Source organism: Aethalodelphis obliquidens, unplaced genomic scaffold, assembly GCF_003676395.1.
Source record: "Aethalodelphis obliquidens isolate GAN/ISIS:26980383/991018 unplaced genomic scaffold, ASM367639v1 scaffold5, whole genome shotgun sequence".
NCBI lineage: Eukaryota > Metazoa > Chordata > Mammalia > Artiodactyla > Delphinidae > Aethalodelphis > Aethalodelphis obliquidens.
In genome coordinates, this window is record NW_020837949.1 from 21182616 (window position 1) to 21200337 (window position 17722).

Consider the following 17722-nt stretch of genomic DNA (forward strand, 5'->3'; position numbering starts at 1 on the left):
TGCAAAGCCGAAACAGACACAAAGACGTAGAGAACGGACGTACGTATGGATACCAGGGAGGGAAGGGGGGTGTGGGATGAATTGGGAGATTGGGATTGACACATATACACTATGTATAAAACAGATAACTAATGAGAACCTTTTGTATAGCACAGGGAACTCTACTCAATGCTCTATGGTGACCTAACAGGAAGGAAATCCAAGAAAGAAGGGATAGGGCTTCCCTGGTGGCGCAGTGGTTGGGAGTCCGCCTGCCGATGCAGGGGACACGGGTTCGTGCCCCGGTTCGGGAGGATCCCACATGCCGCGGAGCGGCTGGGCCCGTGAGCCGTGGCCTTTGAGCCTGCGCATCCGGAACCTGTGCTCTGCAGCAGGAGAGGCCGCAGCGGTGAGAGGCCCGCATACCGAAAATAAAAAAAGAAAGAAGGGATATATGTATACATATAGCTGATTCACTTTGCTGTACAGCAGAAACTAACACAACATTGTAAAACAACTATACTCCAATAAATTTTTTTTTTTAAATCTGACAGTATCAAATAGAACTGAGGATTCAATTCCCACAGCTGGTGGGAATGCCAAATGGTAGAGTGATCGTATCTCACCATACGATCCAGCAATCAGAGTCCTAGGTATTTACTCAAACGAGTTGAAAACTTACATCCAAACCAAAACCTTCACATGAATGTTTATAGAAGCTTTTACTCATAACTGCCCAATACTGAAAGCAATCAGTATGTCCTTCAATAGGTGAAAGGATAAACTGTGGTATGTCCATAAAATGGAATATTATTCCTAAATAAAAAGAAATGAGCCATCAAGCCATGAAAAGACATGAAGAAATCATAAATGAATGTTGCTAAACTAAAAAATGATACGAACATCTGGACATGAAGGAATCATAAATGAATGCTGCTAAATTAAAAAATTATATGAACATCTGGAAAAGACAAAACTATAGGCAGTAAAAAGATCAGTTTGCAAAGGGTTAAGGGGGAGAAGGGAAGGAACGAACAGGTGAAACACAGGATTTTTTAGGGTGGTGAAACTATTCTGTATGGTTCTGTAAATGGCGGATATATAACATTATACATTTGTCAAAACCTATGGAACTCTACAACATTAAGAATAAACCTTAACGCATGCAAGTTAAAAAAAAAATTAGGAAGTTAGAGGCTTCCATGAAAGAATGCAAACTGCGACAAGAAAATCTAACTATATTTCAAATGTATGAAACAACGCCACTTAAGGCAATGGGGAAAAGGTACTGACCTAAGTAACTCTGTAAATGAATGGAGTATGTAAGACTAAAGGCAGAAGAAACTGTACATGAGTTGAGTTAATAAACTTGAGTCCTACAAGGTACAGATAAACAATTCTGATACTGCTATACATGTATACTAGAACTGAAAAATTAAGATGCTTTGCAAATGGTTAGAGCCAGGTTTATAACTACTGGAGTGGAAATTTACAGATCAGCAAAGGGAGTAGTCTATAATTATCCATGTAGTAATGGAATAGAGTAGGAGACATCAGTAGAAACTCATGTTTAATTTAATATAGATACAAATAGTTACATACAGAAATATTTTTAGATATGTGCATATAAATAAATTTGTATTACTATACATGAATTTATTGCTTCACTTTGTCAGCTGAGAGTTACTAAAATAAACAACACCCCAGAAGCAAGGAGCTTACCTAATACCCAAATCTTAGTTTCTGATATGATTTTCCAATAAAAGGAACCAGAGCTCCGTGAAGAAATGGGGGTACGAAATATACAAGATGAGTCTGGAGCATCTTGTAGTACCAGAAAGTAAACAAGTGCTTAAAAAGAAATCAACTGATGGGGGTTATGTCAAAAGAGCACAAGAGGGCTTTCCTGGTGGCGCAGTGGTTGAGAGTCCACCTGCCGATGCAGGGGACATGGGTTCGTGCCCTGGTCCGGGAAGATCCCACATGCCGCGGAGCGGCTAGGCCCATGAGCCATGGCCGCCGAGCCTGTGCGTCCGGAGCCTGTGCTCCGCAACGGGAGAGGCCACAACAGTGAGAGGCCCGTGTACCGCAAAAAAAAAAAAAAAAAAGGGGGGGGGGCACAAGAGCCAAATCTGGAACAATTTCAGCAACAAAATAAACTAGTATTAGATTATAACCCAAAGGACAAAATAAGTATACATGAAGTCCAAACTGATATAATTTACTGAATAAATTAATAAATGGCAGAGACTAAGCTCCCATGCAGAATTCTGAATAAATTACATAGGTATTCTACCCTAAAGGAGGAGAGTGTAATTCCCCACTCTATGTGTGGGCTCTACAGTGGGTTACACATAGTAATTTCCTTCCAAAGAGTACAGTATGGAAAGAAGAAAAAGAAATAACTTTACAGTAGAGAAACTTGACAAACACTATCTCGACTAGGTAATCAAAGTCAAAATCAATAGTGAAAAATCATGATAATAGTTATGTATATAAAGTGATGAAAATGGCACTTTATCTCTTTGATTTTTCTCCCAAAACACCATAACCCATCTTAATCAGGAGGGGAAAAAAGAAAAATCACACAAACTCCGAGAAGGGCACCCTGCAATACACCTGACCAGTCCTCCTCAAACTATAAAAGTCATCAAAAACAAAGTCTGAGAAATTGTCACAGCCAAGAGGAGCCTGGGAGACATGACAATTAAATACAATCCTGGATGAGATCCTGGAACAGAAAAAGCACATTAGATAAAAACTAACAAAATCTGAATAAACTATGGACTACAGTAATAATAATGTATCAATGTTGGTTTATCAATTGTAATAATATAGTATGTAATCATAATATTAGTTACATAATTAATAATAGTAAAGACTGCTGGTGAGTATATGGGAACTCTCTGTACTATCTGCTTCATATTTATGTAAATCTAAAACTGCTCTAAAAACTAAAAGTCTATAACTTAGTAAAAAACAGGCAAAGTGATTACAGCATACATATTAGAAAGGAAAATGAAAAATTACTTGTTTGCAGATAAAATTACATTATCTAGATAACACCAAAGAATCAATGGAAAAAAATACTATAAATTTAGTTTGAAAGAAATATATCAAGTTAAAATACAGAGCCTTCAAACTTAAAAGCAAAAAGCAGTTAGAAGACATAATGGAAGAAAAGACCCCACTTACAACAGGAACAAAATAAAATACTAGGCATAAACTTAAAAATGAAGTGTGTAAAACCTATGAAGAAAAATTTTAAACAATCCTAAAAGGCACATAAGTAAGCCTAAAATAAACTCAAAGGCATAGTATGTCCCTATACAGGAAGACTCATCATCATAAGGATGTCAATTCTCTTCACATTAATTTATAATTTAATTATACCCAAAAATAAGAACAAGTATTTCCCTGAAACTAGACAATAAAGGTGATTCATGCAGCTCGATATAAAAAAAAAAAAACCCAAAAACCCAATCAAAAAATGGGCAGAAGATCTAAATAGACACTTCTCCAAAGAAGACAAACACATGGCCAAAAAGCACATGAAAAGATGCTCATCATCACAAATCAGTAGAGAAATACAAATCAAAACTACAACGAGGTATCATCTCATACCGGTCAAAATGGCCATCATCAAAAAATCTACAAACAATAAATGCTGGAGAGGTTGTGGAGAAAAGGGAACTCTTCTACACTGTTGGTGGGAATGTAAATTGGTACAGCCACTATGGAGAACAGTATGGAGGTTCCTTAAAAAACTACAAATAGAACTACCATATGACCCAGCAATCCCACTCTTGGGCATATACCCAGAGAAAACCATAATTCGAAAAGATACATGCACCCCAAAGTTCACTGCAACATTATTTACAGTAGCCACGACATGAAAGCAACCTAAATGTCCATCAACAGCCGAATGGATAAAGATGTAGTACACATACACAATGGAATATTACTCAGCCATAAAAAAGAACAAAATAATGCCATTTGCATCAACATGGATGGACCCAGAGACTGCCATACTGAGTGAAGTAAGTCAGACACAGAAAAAAAATATCATATGATAAAACTTATATGTGGAATCTAAAAAAAAGGGTACAAATGAACTTATTTACAAAACAAAAGTAGTGTCACAGATGTAGAAAACAAACTTATGGTTACTAGGGGATAAGTGGGGGGAGGGATAAATTGGGAGACTGGGATTGACATACACACACTACTATATATAAAATAGATAACTAACAAGTAATGGCCAAAAGAATCTTAAAAAAAAAAAAGAGTTGATACATGTATAACTGATTCACGTTGCTGTATACCTGAAACTAACACAACATTGTAAATCAACTATAATAAAAATTTTTTAAAAGGGTGATATAATTCACATAGTTAATAAAGTTTATATAAAAAATTAAGCCAGCCCCAAAACCCTGAAAAAGAACAAAAGAGCAACAAGGGAGGACTAGACCCTACAAGATGTTAAAGCAGATTATGAAGTCTTTATGATTAAAACAGTGGAGGATTTTTTTTTTTTTCCTCTCCTTTTGCGGTACGCGGGCCTTTCACTGTTGTGGCCTCTCCCGTTGCGGAGCACAGGCTCCGGACGCGCAGGCTCAGCGGCCATGGCTCATGGGCCCAGACGCTCCGTGACATGTGGGATCCTCTCGGACCAGGGCACGAACCCACGTCCCCTGCATCAGCAGGCAAACTAAACCACTGCACCACCAGGGAAGCCCAACAGTGGAGGATTTTATACATAAATAGACATTTGGGAACAAAAGAGAAATTATCAAAATAAAAGTTCATAAAAGTCAATAAATGAGCAAGGTAGCATCACAAGTCAGTGGGGAAAATATGAAATTCATAATAAGTGATGTTGAAATAACTGGACAGCCATTTGGAAACATGATTAAATTTATACCTCACTCTTGTATATCAGATTAAATTTCAAATGGATCAGAAAATTAAATATAAAGTACAAAAACATAAGTACTAGAAGAAAACACATGTAAATCCATTACAACTTGACACTGAGAACACATCCCCTATATATCAATTCAAAATCCAGAAAAAAAAGAAAAAAAAAGTAAAACCTAACAATTGAACTAAACAGAAATACAACTTTCAGAAAAGAAAAAATGAAACTGTCCGTATTTGCAGATGGCATGATTTGTCACATGGAAAACCCCAAGGAATTTACCAAAAACAAACAAACAACAAACAGAAAAAACTTCCTAGAACTTGAGTTCAGCAATGTCACAGGATACAAGATCAATAACAGTCAACTGCATTTCTACATTCTAACAATAAATAAGTGGAATCCAAAATTAAAACCACAAAACCATTTACAATGGTTTCAAAGGAAATAAATATAAATATAGCAAAACATGTAAGGAGGCTCTCTGCCCTAAAAGTTACAAAATGCTAATGAAAGAAATTAAAGACAACCTAAATAAATGGAAAGATATATCATATTCATGGACTGAAAGACTCAACATAGTAAAGATGACATAGGAAAAAATAATAGAATTGTAAAATTATGGAAGTTACAATCCATCCCATAAATCAAATTTGAACTGGAAATAGCAGTATGAACTAAAGATATTTTTCTCTTAAAAAAATATTTATTTCCTAGCTATGTCCCCTAAAAGGGTCTAAAAGAAATGACAATCCAGTAACAACACACATTCCTAGTTTCCAGTTGTGAACTCTAAACATCAATCCCTCATCAGGGCATGATAAACAAAGGATACCTTGCCATACCAAAAAGCAAGAAAACAAAGATTAATGAGGTCATGTCAAAAGAACACAGGAGCGGCAAGCCTGAAGGGGCTCCCATTTGCCAAAGACGGAACAATCTGGCACCAAAAAGAATGACTACTGAAATTTTTAAAAATACAATGAATACATAAAAAGTCTAAGGTTCATAAATGCTTTTCTTTTTAAAAAAGAAAAAGTCAGACACCTGGAGGTATATATCAACACATTACTTTGAAAATTGGTCATTACAAGGAATAAAGCATTTATCTTGCTTTTCCAATAAAACTATTTCAGAGCAACCAAAAAGCTCTAATGAATGAAGGAGAATTCTATACAAAAAAAATTCCAGCTAATAAATGTGAAAGGAATGGCAGACTCAAGAAAAATCCAATATTGGTAACTTTAACGAACTAGCTTATTCTAACAATGGTTATTTTGGAGATTAAAACTATTAATGAAAGGTGGATGGGAAACTCTACCATAAAGGGATCAAGCTGTCACCCCCAGACTTTGCGTCTCTTGAAGTGATACAAAATCAAAGTACGTGGCACCACCTAGGGAAGAGTCTTTAAAAAAAGAAAAAAATGACCCAAAATCTAAAGAAGTCTTTCCGTATTAACTCCCAATCAATACAAAGTATGACAGAGGAATTAGTCAAATGCTACTACAAAGAAGCAACTGGACATATCCAGAATGTGGGAGCCTCTTCAGAACAAATGACCTGGTTTCTTCAACAAATCAATGGATGAAAGAAAAATTGTTGGAGAATAGTAAGAATAGTTAAGACTATTCTTGATGAAAATAATTTTAAAGGGCTACAACAAAAAATACAATGAGTGGATCCTGATTCAGATAAACTATAAGAAGTCATTTTTTTAACAGAGAAAACTGAAAATGGACTAGGTATTAGGTATTACTAAAGAACTATTGCTAAATGTGTTAGGTAAAATAAAGGCATTGTGGTTCTAAGAAAAATTGTCTCTAGCAGGGAAATTCAAAGATGGCCCCAAATGACCCCTACCTCCTGGTATTCCATGCCCTTGTGTAATCCCTAGTAACTTGCTTCTAACCAACAGAATATGCAGCAAAAGTAATGGGATATCATTTCTGGGACTAGGCTACAGAAAACTGTGACTTTCATCTGTTAGCATACTCTTCCTACTCTCTCCCTTGCTGGCTTTGATGAAGCAAAACACCACTTTGTGGAGGCCCACATGGCAATGAAAAGAGGCAGCCTCTGGCCAACTGTTTTCAAGAAAATGAATTCTGCCAATAATCACATAAACTTGAAAACAGATTCTTCCCCACTCAAGATAACAGATGAAACCCCAACCCTGGTCAACACTTTGACTTAGGAGCCATATAAGAAACCTGAAGCAGAGGGTTCATCTAAGCTATTACTGAAATCTTGACCCTATAAACTATGAAATAATAAATGTATTGTTCGAAGCTGCTAAGTTTGCAGTACTTTGTTAGGGAGCAATCAATAACTAACATAATGTCCTCTTTTTAATGCATACCAAAATATTTAAGAATTAAATGACATAACATATTTATCATAAAATACACCAGAAGAAAGAAAAAGAGGTGGTGGAAAGAGACTGAAGAAAAAAAAAAAGGCAAGCAAAATGTTGGTAATTGTTGAAGGTGGGAATATTAGAATTCACTTTTCTCTACTGCTGGGTATGCTGGGGAAATGTTCATTGAAAGGTTTTTTGAGGGCTTCCCTGGTGGCGCAGTGGTTGAGAGTCTGCCTGCCGATGCAGGGGACACGGGTTCGTGCCCCAGTCCGGGAAGATCCCACATGCCGCGGAGCGGCTAGGCCCGTGAGCCATGGCCGCTGAGCCTGCGTGTCTGGAGCCTGTGCTCCGCAAAGGGAGAGGCCACAACAGTGAGAGGCCCGTGTACCGCAAAAAAAAAAAAAAAAAAAGGTTTTTTGAAAGAATGAATGAGGTAGCCGTGACAGCAAATATATCCAACTCTTTGGAGTTTAGCTGTGTAGAGAAGCAGATAAATGGGAGACGTGGGGTTAACACAAAGTTTTTAAAAGATTGGTGAAAGTTGGTCTGATGGACACTTAATTATGGGCAGGGGTAGGAACTGAGTGGTTGATAATATAGGAAAGAAGAGTTAACTGAATGAACAAAATGAGAACAGGATCTAAAGTATAAGAGAAAAAACTAATCTAAAATGATCTCTCCCATTTTAACAGATAAAAAGATGGAGAAAATGACAACAGATCAATTTTATAGCACTAAGTATAACCTGGACATATAATAATTTCACTTTCATTGACAACAAATTTATATTAAGTCTAAATGAGATCTAAAATTGTCTCACATTGTTAATATGCTCCAGTCATGTAGAGAATATGACTGAATTTATAAAGATGTGGATTTTAAACTCAGTTCTAATGCTTACTTCATAAATGACCTTGATTAAGCTATTACACTCTTATTGGCCTTAGTGTGCATTTATAAATTAATACCTACACTACACTTTGAAGAGTCATTGTTGAGAATTATAGGATGTCAATGATCTAGTAAATGGTAGGCCATCTGCTTACCATCACTCAGAGAAAAACTCTACTCTGCTTATTATTACCAAGCACTTGAAAATGTCTGAGACTATAGTAGTTACCTCTAAGGACTCAAAGCACATAGGGAACATATACCTACATACACGCTCTACACAAAGAACTGCGGCAACCATGGGGGAAAAGAGAACGGGAATGAAATAAACAAACATTCCTATATGGAAGAATGGTAAACTAGGAAACTCTCACTGGCCAAAAATCAACTTGGAAAGCTAGCAAATGTGGTTTGGTGTCTGCACCCACCCCCCCAAAACAAAAAAATTTGCTGAGACATTCATATAAAAATAGTTCTCATTTGCTGAATATCTGAGAAGGCTGACTCATCAATCGTTTCTGAAATTAAACATTAGCACCTTCAGAATACATTTCAAGACTAAGAACGGCCCCTTTCTACCTAACTCAAAGACTATTAAAGTTGGACATGATCTGGGAAAGGTTTACTGCTGCTTAATATGCACGCTCTTCAAATCTCAGACAAAATAACAATATACCCACAAAGGAATCAGAAAGATGTAAGATATCAAACTGTTTGCAAGCACCTTCAAAGGTTTCATTTATATGTAAATAATTTTATGGAAATAATCACTATCATCTTCTGATAAATGAAGTCCTCAAAGTATCTTTGCTGGGCAGCAATTTAGTTTAATTTGAGTCACTTCATGTGTCATTCATTTTTAAAAACTATTCTGTAATACTCCATGCTATCCTGTGCAAAAAAAGACCTTAAGCATCTGATCCTCTTGGTTTGTATGAAAATAAATAAAAGGCTAGAGAAACTAATGACTGATCCAAAAATAGCAATTAATTGATGACAGAACTGGGATTAGAGCCCCAATCTCCTGTCCTTGTTCACTGTTCTCTCTATACTACACTATTTCAATTTTCTTCATGTTTTCCTTTGTACCAGATCTAACTTTCCCCCCCAGCTTAATGTAGTGATTTAAACTGTACTAATGGTGAGAGGTCAAACCAATATTAACTAATCCAAAACTTCATTTTGTGAGAATTCTCCCCTTATCCTCATAACAGGTTAACTTTGACCAAGGCCTAAGTCCTATGGCAAAGCATTTTTCAAACTCTGTTCCTCAGAGAGACTCTACAGGATCTGAGCTTTATAAAAATATTTTTTAAATATTTTACACTAATCTTAAAACTATTAAAAAATTCAAAAATATTATAGGCCAAATATTACTACAATGGATACCACCCTCCACAAAAACTTGCCTACCTTGTTTTTGTGCCAACTTTAGAGTAAAATTTCTCCTGACATCTCTGTATCTCTAGAACTTTTCAAAGTATGTCACTGATTAATACTACTGTAATTGTATGCCAGTCTTTTAAAAATTCAGTTCTACGTATGTCTGTTCATGTAAAATTCACAAATAAATTAACAACTATAACATAATTAATAACTGAACAAGGTTCAGAACTGACTGGTTTTTATGCTTTCCTCAAGGATTAGTAAGACGTCATATGGCAAGTCTCATTACAGACCACTGTAGCACAGAATTTGAATTAGAATGCTGTTCTGACTTTATAAAATTATTATATGGAATGTGAGCAGTTTGGTGGTATTAACTTTGAAAACAAGTTTATTACAAGTAATAATCAACTTTCCTTATTTAATTTTCAGATGACCCACACTTTTGTATCTTATATGCTCAGAGCTCTGTCTTTCCTTTATCAAATTCAGAATGCTCATCAGTTGATCCAACCAATAGTTCAAGCTATTGTGCCAGCCGATATAACGCATGCCGACATGCCCCGTATGCCAGCCAGCATTTGTTTCCAAAGCACTGCCATCTTTATAGTTCAGTGTCCATTTTTACAATCTTTCAAATATTTTACTGTGTTTCTCCTATTATTTTATAAGAATGGAAAATGAAAATACAAAAGTCTACTAGTAACATTAATTCAACCGAAACAATAATGGGCATCATAAGGTAATCTAAATGAAGAAAACTTAAGACACTAAGTAGACGCAGCTAGCTTAAAAATAAAGGAAATGCTGAGAACAACAGTTAAAAGATCGTATCAAAAGCAGAAGTATAGGTGTGCCAATTATGGATTTACTCACTCTCACTTCTAAACTCATCCTTTTTGCCTTTTCTTGGAAATGGATATGGGCTCTTTAAGTATTTTTCCTTGGTCAGCTGGCACAACATTAAGTTTTGTCAGTAGAGTGGGGGCAGGAGAGTCATCTCAGGACACAGTGGGTGTCTCTGCTTCCTCCCTCATGAACTGAGGGGTGTTTTTGTTTCCTAGTTCAGGTATCCTTGCCCAAAAGACTCCCTCACCACATGTAGCTTTCTCCAGCTCTCAGTTTCTACAGTACAGATGCTTCTCTAGCATCCTACTCCTAGAGTATACACGGCTCCCCCAAAGCCCAGCTGATGTATGCATGCAAGCAGCTTCTCTAGCACCAAGTTCCTACATCAGAATGTATATTACTTGTGGGTACGTTTTTTAGTCTCTTCACATTTAGTAGGCCTTTTCAAACTAATGAATGACTTGAACCCTTCTTGAGCGCAGAAATTTTTTCTTTTCTTTTTTTTAATTTCTTCTCTATTTCTTCTGGTATCTTTCTAGACTTATTAGGTAGAGGTGCTGGGCTGCTGTATCACGTTGTACTTTGCACAAGATCCCACTGAGGAGGAAAAGCTGAAATCCAGCCTGAGTCCCACTTACCAAGTCCTGCATCCTGATTAAAAACCATCACTTTCTCACTAAGCCATGTGTTGTGAAAATGAGCAAGTGGACCTTCTGGATCAAGGCTAACCTCCACGTCTCAAATTTTAACTATTTTCCTTATCTTTTTCCTTTTGTTCTAGATTTCAGATCACTTGCTATGTGTATGTATGTAATTACTGAAAAAAAACAGATGTGTATGTACATAACTATAGAAAAATTACCATTTTTGTGGGAGCTTCATCGTAAGTCTAGTATCTTGGGCCTAGGCCCAAAAGAATAGATTGTTTTATGACCTGGGGGCCTCAGGATTTTTTAAAGCTCCCCAACTAATTTGAATGTGCAAACAAGATTGGGATCTACTGCTGTCAGTTAATGGTACTCAAGCTTTTTTGCTCAAATATTCCCTAAAATAATTTTGAAAATCTATGCATATTCTTACCATTTTTAAGTTGGCAAGCAAAATTTTTCATAACTTATAATGATTATAAAACTTATATTTTCCGGTGTACTCTAAATATTGTCATTTTAAATAAAGCTATTATGTTTGTTCTTTCAACAGTACCAACAGAATAAAAACATCATCTATTTTTTAAAAGTACAGCTTCTTCCCATACAGTCAAAAATTTATATTATTCTTGCTTTTCCTTAAACTTTCCCTACAGAATTTTAACTAATGTAGTAATTCTTTTATGCTGCAGGGTCTTTTATATTTCACTCTATATGACCTCTCTGGAAAAAGTATAAATTAAACTTTTTTGGCTTTGATCAAGAAAGTTAAAAAATTTCTTTTGGATGCTATTAGAAGTACACTATTGACCAAAACAATATAAACATATTATGCACTTCGACAGATAATGATTAAATATGGAGCAAAATGGTATTAATAGTGATTCTCAAAGATATGGGCAGGATTTTTTCTGTTTTTTACAATTATTTCATGTATATACAGATGAATATCACTGTTAGAATAAAAATGAGATTCAGCATCAAGTCTATATCTGTTTTTATAGATGTATGCATTGAAAACCTTGCTTATACAAATACATGGGAACAGAAGGAATTTCTGCTAGTACTATTTATTTTTTGACTACCTTCTGAATTATACGTCAAAAAATCACATAGGGCTTCCGTGGTGGCGCAGTGATTGACAGTCCGCCTGCCGATGCAGGGGACACGGGTTTGTGTCCCGGTCTGGGAAGATCCCACATGCCGGGAGCGGCTGGGCCGGTGAGCCATGGCCGCTGAGCCTGCGCATTGGAGCCTGTGCTCCGCAACGGGAGAGACCACAACAGTGAGAGGCCCGCGTACCGCAAAAAAAAAAAAAAAAAAAAATCACATAATGAGCTATCATTAAAAATTACTTTTTATGATCTACCAACAGACAAGTTGATTACGTCTTCCTTCTGTTTCCTTTAAAAAGAAAGAATTGAGGACACCCCTGGTGGTCCAGTGGTTAATACTCCGTGCTTCCAATGCAAGAGGCACAGGCTCAATCCCTGGTTGGGGAACTGGGATCCCACATGCCGTGTGGTGTGGCCAAAAAAATAAATAAAAAAGAACTTGAGAGCCACCTATTTTACAAGAGGATTTTTGTTTTTCCAGTCATTCACTTTCTCAATTTCAATACCAACTTTTGTAACAGTCCTTTGGCACTCTGAAGATTTTTACACTCCATGGAATAGATGAGAGGCATGCCTCTTTTGCAATCATGAAATAGGATATGGGACAGCTAGAAGTCTTCAAAGTGCAGGCAAATCACCTGGAGTTCTTGTTAAAAATGCAGATTATGACTCAGTAGGTCTGGGGTGGGTCTGAGATTCTGCATTTCTAACAAGCAACTAGTAAAGGCATTCCTGCTGGTGAGTGGGCCACACTTTTGAGTAGCAAGGGCCTAAACCACAGGCAAGTTCTCAGGCTGATCAATTTTTAAGAGAGAATATACAATAACAATAGATCAGGAAATCGAATCCTTTAAAACTATTTTTACCTATGTATCCCTTGGAAAGTGTACATGAACTCCCTGGGGTAAGCATGCCCCAATGTGAAGACTGCTGCTCAAAATTAAATACTAAAAATGGAAATTATTGGCTCTTAAGAATGTTTAAAAAGGGCTCCCCTGGTGGCGCAGTGGTTGAGAGTCTGCCTGCCGATGCAGGGGACACGGGTTCGTGTCCCGGTCCGGGAAGATCCCACATGCCGCGGAGCGGCTGGGCCCGTGAGCCATGGCCGCTGAGCCGGCGCGTCCGGAGCCTGTGCTCCGCAACGGGAGAGGCCACAACAGTGAGAGGCCCGCGTACCGCAAAAAAAAAAAAAAAAAAAGAAAAAGAATGTTAAAAAAAATTTTTTTTAGTTTAATTGAAGTATAGTTGATTTACAATGTTGTGTTTAATTTCTGCTGTAAAGTAACTCAGTTATACATATATATATTCTTTTTCATATTCTCTTCCATTATGGTTTATCACAGGATACTGAATATAGTTCCCTGTGCTATACAGTAGGACCTTGTTGTTTATCAAGAGTGTTTAAATTTTTAAATTTTAAACCACTGACTTTAGTCACATCACTTTTCCACTTAAAATTATTTGATGGCTCCTCACTTTCCAAAAAATAAAATTCAAACTCACTAACATGGGGTTAAGATCCTTTAATTTGTGTTTATAAACGAACAAGCAAATCACATGCACTCACACAAAACCTCTACTTTTTTTGTTGTTGTTTAAATGTATTAATTTGTTAAAATAAAATAAAATTTAAAACTTTGGGCAATGTCCAGAGAAAAGCCATTAAAAAATAGAAATCAACACAATTACTACATCCCAAAGATAATCACTGTTAAGACTTTAGTAAATTTCTTTGCAGTTTTTTCTATATGCATAAGCATACAAAAGGGGGTGGGTGTGTGTGTTTAAAGGTAAATCAGAGCAACCCATTTAATAAGGCATTGTGTTTTTTTTGATCTGTGGGTCTTTTACATGCTATTATATCTGGAAGATTTTCTCTACATAATTAAAAAATATTCTAAAACTTACTTTTTTTTTTTTCTTGCGGTACGCGGGCCTCTCACTGTTGTGGCCTCTCTCGTTGCAGAGCACAGGCTCCGGACGCCCAGGCTCAGCGGCCATGGCTCACGGGCCTACCCGCTCCACAGCATGTGGGATCTTCCCGGACCAGGGCACGAACCCGTGTCCCCTGCATCGGCAGGCGGACTCTCAACCACTGCGCCACCAATGAAGCCCTAAAACTTACTTTTTAATAGCAGCCTAATAGCCCATCATAATTCAAGGACATCTCAAAAACATTGTTCTACTAAATCTAGTAAATCTAATGGCAATAGTAACATTTCTATCAATAGTATTAGATACTTGCTAGAGGATTAATTTGCAATTCATGCATCACATTTTGGATAAATATAAACATAATCACTGCCCTAAATGCACTGGAAAAGCAGGTTAGAATACCGTAAAAAATTCATAATATCTTACTAAATTTCCTCAAAAGAATAAAATAAAATTCAAAGAGTTCTGTTTTCATTACACTTAAATTTCTGCAATAGGGAGCGGCAAATCTCCTAAATGTACATTGATAAGTTAATGCTTATTTCTCCTAATATGCAAAATCATAAAGTATAAATAAATAGAGGGGAGGAGTTCACTGTCAAATAATGGGTAGGATAACTGTTAGCTGTTCAGAGGGGAATAGAATATAGCAAGTGACTTTGGAACACCATCAGCCAAGCCACCTTCAGTAAACAGTATCTTTTGTAACTGTATGTATGAAACAAACCTGAATAAAAAGAAAAAGATTTACTTAAAGTACTACAAACTGGTGATTCTGGAGAGAAATATGGGCAGGGACACCAGTCCACATATATAATATATAAGGAAGAAGTACTTGACCAATGATCCAGCCTGTATCAACTGCCCTGTATACTGTCTGGGAAAAGTCCACCTCCAAGCATCTTCCTGGTTCTGATATGCTCACTAACTCAACAAATGCCAAATGTTAACCCAATTTCCTAAATAGTTGTTGAATATGCACAAGGGTAAAGATAAATTCCTGCGTTCAAGAAACACGAAGAATGGTGAAATAAATTAGATCTGTACACAAAGGAAATCATAGCTCATTTACCTCTTCCAAGAAGTCTCTCCTCAAGCCCATGCCAACAGCAGAAGTTCCATTCTCTGAATCTCACCTCTAATTTCTGTAGCATTTACTGCTTTTATCACTCACCTGAACTTAGCTTTTCCTACCTTCTATTGTCCTATTATAGGTACAGATAGTTCATCACCAGAAATTCTCTCTCATAACTTCAAATAGGCTTGGCTATTATTCAGGAGTTAGAGGCACCCAATAATTTGTTTATGGCACAGATAGCCAAAAATGTGAAAAGCCATAATTGTGACTCAAATACCACAATGTAGCAATAAAAATAAAAAACAAAGTTTTCTTTAACCTGTCACCCATAGTAGCATTTTAGGTTGTAGAAAATGGAGATGACAGATGTCAAGACTTAAACTTTCAGACCTAGATATGTGAATTTTCTAATCATCTAAAATTCTAAATTCTAGAAGAAACTATTCTGTCATACTTGAAGTTATTTTCAGCTCTTTTAAAATCTATGCCTCAGTTTGTTTAAGAATTCATAAACAAGTTTCATAAATATCTTCCAGTCAATACTTCACATGTTAACTATATAAATTTTAGAAAAAAATATACCAACTTTCAACTAACATCCCCACCATGAACTACTTACCAAAGTATGTGTGAATGTATGTATGTCTCCATGTAAGTATGTACACTGATAGGCAGGTAAATAACTTAAAAGATGAAGACATGGAGCCAGTCCATATACATGCATTCTGAACAAAAATAAAAGAAGATAAAAGACTAGCTCAACTGTCACAGAAAGTTCTCAAAGTAAAAGACTTGAAGTCAAGTGATTTGCTATCTAATTCCAGGTGGTCACTTTCCTTACAGGGCTTCAATTCATATGCACTAATCAGTTTGATACTACCTCAGTAACAGAGGGGGAGGGGGGAATCAACCAAGAACAGCCTGACAGTTCCTTAAACAGTTAAACATAGAATTACTATATGACCCAGAAATTCCACTCCTAGGCATTTACCCAAAAGATATGAAAACATATAACCACACAAAAAACTTGTACACAAATGTTTACAGCAGCCAAAAAAGGGGATACAACCTAGATGCCCATCTACTAATGAATGGGTAAAAATGTGGTATACCCATATAATAGAATATTACCTGCCATAAAAAGGATGTAGTATTGCTAAATGCTACAACATAAATAACCTTAAAAACACTATGCTAAATGAAAGGAGCCAATCACAAAGATTACATATTCTATGACTTCATTTATACGAAATGTCCAGAATCTATAGAGACAGAAAGTAAATCAGTGGTTGCTCAGGGATAAGAAAGTAAGCAGATCATAACAAAGGGTATAGTTTCTTTTTGAGATTATGAAAACGTTCTAAAATTGACTGCAGTGATGGTTGCACATATCCATGAACATACTAAAAACCACTGAACTACACTTTTTAAGTAGCTGAATGCATGGGATGCAAATTACCAAACCAAAAACATTACTATGTTAAAAAGTCAACTAACTTTTTATATTACTTTTCCTATTTTCTATTAAATACTTATATTTAAGGAATTGGAGGAAATGATCCTTATCCTAAAATTAATCAAAATATTGGCAATATACTCTAAAACTATTAAAAGCTATTAGCCAAATCAGATTCTGTAATAAACTAAGCTTTAAAGTTCTCGAGGTCTCATTAGAAAAACTGCCCATAATAATATAAATAACCTTAATAATAAAAACTTTTTAAAATAGCAAGATAGATAAGAAGCTTTCTCTTCCAAGTTCTTCCAAATGCAATATCCCCACCCCAAGATAACCAATTTCACTTAAAATATTCTCTGAAATTGCTAAAAACTATGAAAACCATGAAAGTTTATAGCACGGATTTAAAACTTATTATTAAAACTAAACATTTTAATATTTTTAACATGGCCAGTATATGACTCCATCTAACCCAAAAACAAAACTCTATTAAAAGAAGAAAAGTAGTCTAAATGCTTAATTAACTCATGTATGCATTTAATAAACACTATGCTGGACTACAATGATGAGGGGGGAAATTTTCATAGTCCTTATGGAGCTTGTGGTCTAGCTGGGGGGGACAGCTATTAAGCAAACAATTATACAAATAAATTCATAATTATAAACTATATAAAGTGATATATGAGAAGGGTATATATTTGTATGAAAGCATTTAACTGTAGGGGTGGGGAAGGGGTGCCAGACTTCTTTGGTGGGACAGGGGTAAGTCAGACTTTGCTGTGAGTGACATTCTAGCTGATAGCTGAAGAATAAGTAGGAATTAGGTTTTAGGGCTCTTCTGATCAAACTACTTAGATCAAAAGGGAAGAAAGGGGACAATGAGAGGAAGGGGAAAGGGGACATACTCAAGGATGCTTAAAATAACTTAACATTTCTATTTATACAAAACAACATGCCTTAACAAGTACATAGGTGATAACTATAATAAATACCAGTCATATTGAAGAAATATAAGGATATTTAAAAAGTATTAAATACTAACAGTATTTACAAACCAAAAAATTTACATTACACCCAAGTATCTTCCTTCTGAACAA

At 36.0% G+C, this 17722-nt stretch overlaps 1 protein-coding gene across 4 annotated transcripts in view; it reads right to left on the reverse strand.

The window, feature by feature from the left end:
• The window catches only part of MKLN1 (muskelin 1), a 178651-nt gene that overhangs the window by 152644 nt on the left and 8285 nt on the right, over positions 1-17722 (reverse strand). Inside the window, exon 1 of one of the 4 annotated variants that reach the window (XM_027101904.1) lies at positions 17693-17711. The exons of the other annotated variants lie outside the window; for them this stretch is intronic. Coding sequence (XP_026957705.1) covers positions 17693-17694 — 2 coding nt within the window. The 5' untranslated portion in view covers positions 17695-17711. Of the gene's footprint in view, positions 1-17692; positions 17712-17722 lie in introns of those variants that run through there. 4 annotated transcript variants of the gene reach the window in all.